At 37.5% G+C, this 6,877-nt stretch overlaps 1 protein-coding gene across 1 annotated transcript in view; it reads right to left on the reverse strand.

Moving 5' to 3' along the window:
* DIP2C (disco interacting protein 2 homolog C) overlaps positions 1 to 6,877 on the reverse strand; it is a 412,525-nt gene that overhangs the window by 168,382 nt on the left and 237,266 nt on the right. The window contains exon 18 of the mRNA XM_042782247.1: positions 5,814 to 5,950. Within this exon, the coding sequence (XP_042638181.1) occupies positions 5,814 to 5,950 (137 nt within the window). The remainder of the gene's footprint in view (positions 1 to 5,813; positions 5,951 to 6,877) is intronic.

The following is a 6,877-nucleotide window of genomic DNA, read 5'->3' on the forward strand; positions in this document are numbered from 1 at the left end:
AGCAAATAGAGATAGCTTTAGTTCCTCTTTCCTACTTTCTTTGCCTTTTATTTCTTTCTTATTGCCCTGGCCAGTACTTTCAATACAATGTTAAACAGAAGTGGTGATAGAGGGCATCACTGTCTGGTTCCCATTTGAAAGAGGAATGCCTTGAGTCTGTCTCCATTAATAATGATGTTGGCCATTGGCTTTGCATATATATCCTTCATTATGCTGAAGAATTTCCCTTCTATCCCTATTTTGCTGAGAGTTCTGAACAGGAATGGATGTTGGATTTTATCAAATGTCTTTTCTGCATCAATTGATATAAACATATGGTTATTTTCTTTTGTTTATGTGGTGGATTATACTGATTATATATCTGATGTTGAACCACCCTTGTTAACATGGTCTGAATCCCACTTGGTCCAGGTGTATTAATTTTTTGAAATTTTGTTGGATTCTGTTAGCCAGGATTTTGTTAAAGATTTTTGCATCTATGTTCATGAGTAATATTGGTCTGTAGTTTTCCTTTCTAGTGGTGTCTTTCCCTGGTCTTGGTATTAGTGTTATGCTTGCTTCATAAAATGAGTTTGGGAGTATTCCATCTTTTTCTATGTTCTGGAATAGCTTGAGTAGCATAGGTGTCAACTCTTCTCTGAATATTTGATAAAATTCTCCAGTGAAGCCACCGGGCCAGGACTTTTCTTTGTGGGAAGTTTTTTTTTTTTTTTTTTTAATGACCTGTTCAGTTTCTTCTTTTGTTACAGGTCTGTTCAAGTTTTCTATCTCTGAGGGGGATAGTTTAGGTAGGTCTTGTGATTCTAGAAACTTAATCATCTCTTCTAGGTTCTCAAATCTGTGGGAGTACAGTTTTTCATAATATTCTGTCAGTATCTTTTTTATTTCAGTTGATTCTGTTGTGATGACAACCCCTTCTTTTATAATTCTTGTGATTTATATCTTCTTTTTCTTTTCTTTTGTTAGATCTACCAATGGTTTATCAATTTTATTAATCTTTTTGAAGAATCAGCTTTTGTTGCTGGAGTTGATGAGTTAGAGTGTTGATTTTGTTTCTTTCCTATTTTTTTGATATATATATTTATTGCTATAAACTGTCCTCTGAGTACTGCTTTTGCTGCATCCCATAGGTTTTGGTATGATGTATCTTCATTCTCATTTGTTTCCAGGAATTTTCTTATTTCAGTTTTTATCCATTCTATTACCCAGTTGCTTTTGAGCAGTGAGTTGTTCAGCTTCCATGTTTGATGTTTTTTCCTTGGTCTTCCTATTATTAATTTCTAATTTTATAGCACTGTTGTCCAACAAGATGTTTTGTAGTATTTTAATGCCTTTGAATTTATTGAGGCTTGTTTTATGTCCTAACATATGGTCTACTCTGGAGAAGGATCCATGTGCACTGGAGAAGAATGTGAATTGTAATTTGTTGGGTGAAATGCTCTGTATATGTCTATGAGGTCAAGATATTGATTGTATTGTTGAGTTCCTCTGTATCTTTGTTGAGTTATTTTCTAGTTGACGCGCCCCTCTTTGAAAGTGGTGTGTTAAAGTCTCCTACTACTATTGTAGAGTTGTTTATTATCCCTTTTAATTCAGTTAATATTTGCTTCACATATTTTGGAGCACTTTTGTTGAGTGCATAAACATTTATTATTGTAACGTCTTCTTTGTCAATTGACCCCTTCAGCATCATATAATGTCCCTCTTTGTCTCTTATGATGTTTTTCACTTTAATATCTATTTTATCAGAAATTAGTATTGTCACTCCTGCTCTTTTTTTATTTCCATTGGCTTGGTATATTTTTTCCCATCCCTTAACTCTTAATTTTTTTTTATCTTTGTGTCTAAGGTGAGTCTCTTGTAGGCAGCGTATCGATGGGTCTTCTTTGCTTATCCAGTCTGCCACTCTTTTTCTCTTGATAGGTGCATTTAGTCCATTCATATTGAATGTAATTAGTGATAGGTTTGACTTGATTGCAGTGATTCTATTATGTTTTTTTGTCGTGTTGTTGATGTTTCCTTGGTCATACTTTTCTGTGCTGAGTTTGGTTCGTTGGCTAATGCTTTCTCCCTTTTCTTCTTTATAGTTGGTTTTGTGCTTATTAAACCCATATATTTTCCCTCCTTCTGGATTTGCTTAGAGGGATTGTTAATTTTTTCTGTGGGTTACCTTGGAGTATATTCTTATCTCTTCATTTTTAGAACAGTGTGTACTGTGAAGACATTGTCCTGTTTTCCTCTCCATTTGAAAGTCTGTACCTAGAAGTTTTATTCCCTCTGATAGGTTAGTTGCTGTTGTCGTGTGCTGATGGACTTCTTTGGTTTTTAGTGTACAATGTTTTATGGTCTTATTTTGAGTTTCTATTTCTGATTTTGTTTTAGTGTTGATGCCACATATCCTGATTTTGTTGATCTCTGTTGTGGGTTCTCTATTGGAAGGACTTCGTTAAGCATTTCTTGTAGGGTTGGTATGGTTTTCACAAACTCTCTTAATTTCTGTTTGCCTGAGAATGCCTTAATTTTGCCCTCATATTTGATGGATAATTTGCCTAGATATAGGATTCTTGATTGGAAGTTCTTTTCCTTCAGTGTTTTATATATACCATCCCATTGCCTTCTTGCCTGGATGGTTTCTGCTGAGTAATTGGAGCTCAGCCTGTTTGATTATTATAAGTAATATTTCTTTTGTCCTGGGCAGCTCTCAAAATTTTTTCTTTGTCTTTGAGTTTGGAGAGTTTGATTATAATATGCCTCAGTGTTTTTCTCTTGGGCTCTAGTGTGGGGTTCTATGAGCTTCTTGGACAAATATCATTTCTTCTTTCATGATATGGGGGAGTTTTCTGTTAACAAGTCTTCCACAATTTTTTTTTTTTTTTTTGTCTCTCTCTGTTCTGAAATTCCAATGAGTCTTTTGTGGTTTCTCTCATGTCATCCCATATAATTCTTAGGTTTTCTTCATTTCTCTTAAATCTTTGTTCTGATTTTTCTTCACACAGGCTGGTGTCCAGGGATTTATTTTCTAGGTGGGATGTGCATTCTTCAGCCAGTTCTAATCTAATGTTTTGTGCTTGTACTGTGTTATGTAATTCTGTAATTTTGGTATTCATCTTCTGGATTTCTAACTGCTGTTTTTGTATGAGTTCTGATTGTTCATTAATCTTGTTATTTTGTTCTTGAATGATTTTCCTGAGTTCTTTCAGGGAACTGTTTGTGTTCTCCTTGCTTCTGTTTGGGGTTTCCTTAGGCTCTTGTAAAACTCTATAAACATATTTTCTAAATTCCTCTCAGATAATTCTATTGCCTCCTCTTCCTCCATGTTTAATGAGACCTTTGTTTGTGGTTTTGCTTCTAATGCCTTGTCCTGTTTTTTTGTTTGAGTTGAGGTTGCCTGTTGTTTCCTAGACATTCTGAGGTTGTTTTAACTGTTGGTTATGTATTGATTTGTTTTTTCTTGGTTTTATGGTTTAATATTTTGAAAAGGTGAAGCTGGTGTATTTTATTATTTTAGTTATTAATTTAGGTATGCTGGGTTGCTCTGCAGTTTTCCTTGTGATGGTGGAATCACTGTGTGGAATGTGGATATGAGTTTCTGTTTGTTGTAAAGAAGGTTTAGAGTTCGAACTAGGAGGTATTATGGTGGCTGAATGTGGTTTCTTCTATTGGATAAGTGAAGTTATTGGAGGAGAAGGTGAGAGTGGAAGAACGGAAGAAGGAAGTTCCCTGTTAGTAGGGGTGGTTTCTAGGGCTTTCAGTGGGCTGCTAATGATGATGGTGTACTGTTATTCACAGGCCCACAGCTCAATTTCAGCAAGGACTCCAGTTGTTTGGGGGGTTACCACCTTCTGCCAGGCTCAGGCACATGTAAAAAACCCACTCCCGAGGCCTCTCGGTGCCAAAAAGGTGACCCAAGACAACTGCCTGGCTTCGTGATCTGTCAAGGGGGTTTCTCTCTCTGGGCCTGCCCATCTGCAGCACCAGCCCAATAGGCCCAGACCGCAATCTGCTGCGGGAGGTCCTCTGTGGGTCCGCCCACCCACAGTGCCAAAGATCCACTCAGTTTCAGTGGTGCTGGAGTCAGGAGAGTACCTGCTAGTAATCTGTAGTCCCAATATCACCAATAAAGTCAAGCGCAGGTCTCTAAGTGCCATTAAGCTGACCCAAGCCTGATTGGTGACCCGCTGCGGGGGCACCTCTCCTGCAACACCAATGGGCTTTATGCTCAGGTTTCAGCAGCACCAGACGTGCCCATTTGCACCTAACCAACCCAAGTAACTGAAAAAATCAGGTGCTGAAGGTAGATCCTTAGGGTGATCGCTGGTACGCTGGTGTGGTCACTGGAATACTGGTGTGGTGTGTCTTCTTCCTTCACCCAGGGAGGTCTCAGATGGCCTTTTTCACCTGCTGGCTGGCGCTTCCCCAGGGAAGTCTCCAATGGCCTTTCTCAGCTGCCTGTTGGCCCTCTGCAGGATAGATCTTCTGATCTTGTTATTTTTTCCCCTGTCCCTTTCTCCTTTCTAATTCTACTCCTCTGAGTTTGGTGCACTATGACTCAGTGAGCTGTTCAGAGCACCAGAATACCTAATTCAAATTGCTGTAAGTAGTTGTTCAAGCACTAAGATGCTAGAGGGAAACAGTGTGGTGATCATGGATGAGACTCCATTTTGAATCCAATTTATATTTTCTTACACATAACTTAATCAAGTATTGTGTTTCTCTTATATTTACTCCTGACTTAGCAATATGGTTAGGTTAGAAAGATTAGGTTGTTATGCAAAGATGGAAGATGCTCACATCAGATCACAAAATAGAAAATTATTACATCACTACATAACTGCCAAATTACATCAATAAATAACTGACTGATCACTGAGGATCATGGCCCAGCCAAACTGACACATAATCTTAACCATCATAGTCAGCATTACTCTTGCCTAGCACCCTGGCCTTCATTACTGCCAGACATACATCATTAATGTGCTAAACAGTCAGACAGTAGTCAATAGTTTTACTATTGTCGTAAAGGTGAAATGTCCGATAACTAGAAAGTAGGTAAGTGAGGAGTAGGTGTCCTGTCAGGCATCACTTGGTAAAATGATATGAGAAAAACACTGATGCTCAGTACTGATTCCCCCAGCCCTATGAATGTGAGCTCCCTAAACTTCTTTGTTCATTCTACATCATATAAGTCCACATACATATATACTTGCTCACTCTTTAGATAATTATTTAATATATATGTCTGCTCAAGTTACTTACTGGACTGATTTCTGACCAACTGTCACCTAGCTTGAGCTGATGGTCCTTACAGGTCTGAGAGAGTCCACTGTTCTCAGAGTCAGCCTTTTCATTCATACATGCATGTATGTGTTCCTTCATTCATCTATCACTCAGGTACATAGTACCTATGACTGAATATCCATGCTAAGCACTCTAAGTACACACATGGTTTCTCCCCTCAATATTTTACAAACTACTCAGTGTTCACACAGCACTCAACAGAATCGTTTATAAAAAGGCATACTTAGTAGGTAAAGGTGAAAACAATAAGAAATCAAAAAGTTCATTTTTAGGAATCTGCATTTATTCTTTTTTTGCCACTGATTATAAAGTCAGAGCAAGGGACATAAACCAAATTTATTGAAAACTGTAAAAAAGGGTAAAAGGAAGTACAATCATTTGTATTAATACAAATGTGTTTTATATTTAAATTACAATCTTATATTTCATGGCTATTACTATGTACCTGGAAATAGTTGTTTGAAGTTGAAACTATGGATAGGTATCAGATCAGAGGACTCTTTCCATTAGCTTACCTCAAAGGTGTTCTTGGTCATGCCTGAGAGGCCATAATAGGATGTACCTGTAGCAATGGCACACACACAGAGCTCTCCAATTTCATCTGTTCTACACAGTTGAGGAATTCCATCTGGCTTCACTGAACACATGATGGCTGAAAAGTAAAACAAGAAAGCACAAATAACATGAGAAAAAGAATGAGAATATGAACAAGAGCCAAAGTTAACAGAAATCATATCTAGAACAAAACTATATTGGGCCAGGTACTCATTTTCCCTGAAAGAAGTCATAATTTTTCAAGTTGTACCAAAAAAACCCCAAGTATAGTTGTGAATAAACAATTGCTATAATTTTAATGTGTAAATTATACTTAGGTGGAATAACATTTTCTGCTGTTTAGATGTAAGGAAAATACTTAGAATGAGCCTAAGGATCATTTGTCATACAGATGTCACACACAAATCATCAGCAAAATGAATGCAACTTATAGAAAACCACTTGAATTTTGCAAATTAAGAAGCACAAAATACTTGCTTTAAAGTTTTTCAAAGATTTTCCAAGTTTAAAGCAGTATCCCAAAGAGTTCTTTCACCAGAAATTTGTGTCAGGGCAAGTCCTTCAGAGAATTTTAGTTGATTGCCCACCCTAGCAACTAATTAATTTTAGTCCATAATTTAATTATGATAAGTTCTCACTAGTCTGCACCACAAATGCTTTGATACTTCTCATAACATGTACCTCACCTTGATGTACCAATACTGCAAACTATATTCAATCTTGGGTCAGAAACCCAAGAGGTTGGAGGTTCAGCAGACATATAGTATCAGACCAGTGCACTCATTTAATGATAGTTGAGCTGTTTAGAAAGAAACCTAAAACCTTTAGTCAAACCTGCCTGCACCCCCTGTCGGTGTCAGAGGCCTCAAGAAGTATAGTGTCGGAGGTGGAAAAGATGGCGGACTAGGCAGAAGGATTGCACAGACCCTCTTCAAAAAAGAAAAGGGAAACCAATTAACACAGACACAGAAGATAATCTTGGACCCCTGAGCCTTGAAGGAAAGGATGCAGAATTGGACTAAAC

Source organism: Orycteropus afer, unplaced genomic scaffold (assembly GCF_000298275.1).
Source record: "Orycteropus afer afer isolate SDZICR_OR568_19922 unplaced genomic scaffold, OryAfe1.0 scaffold00271, whole genome shotgun sequence".
Lineage (NCBI taxonomy): Eukaryota > Metazoa > Chordata > Mammalia > Tubulidentata > Orycteropodidae > Orycteropus > Orycteropus afer.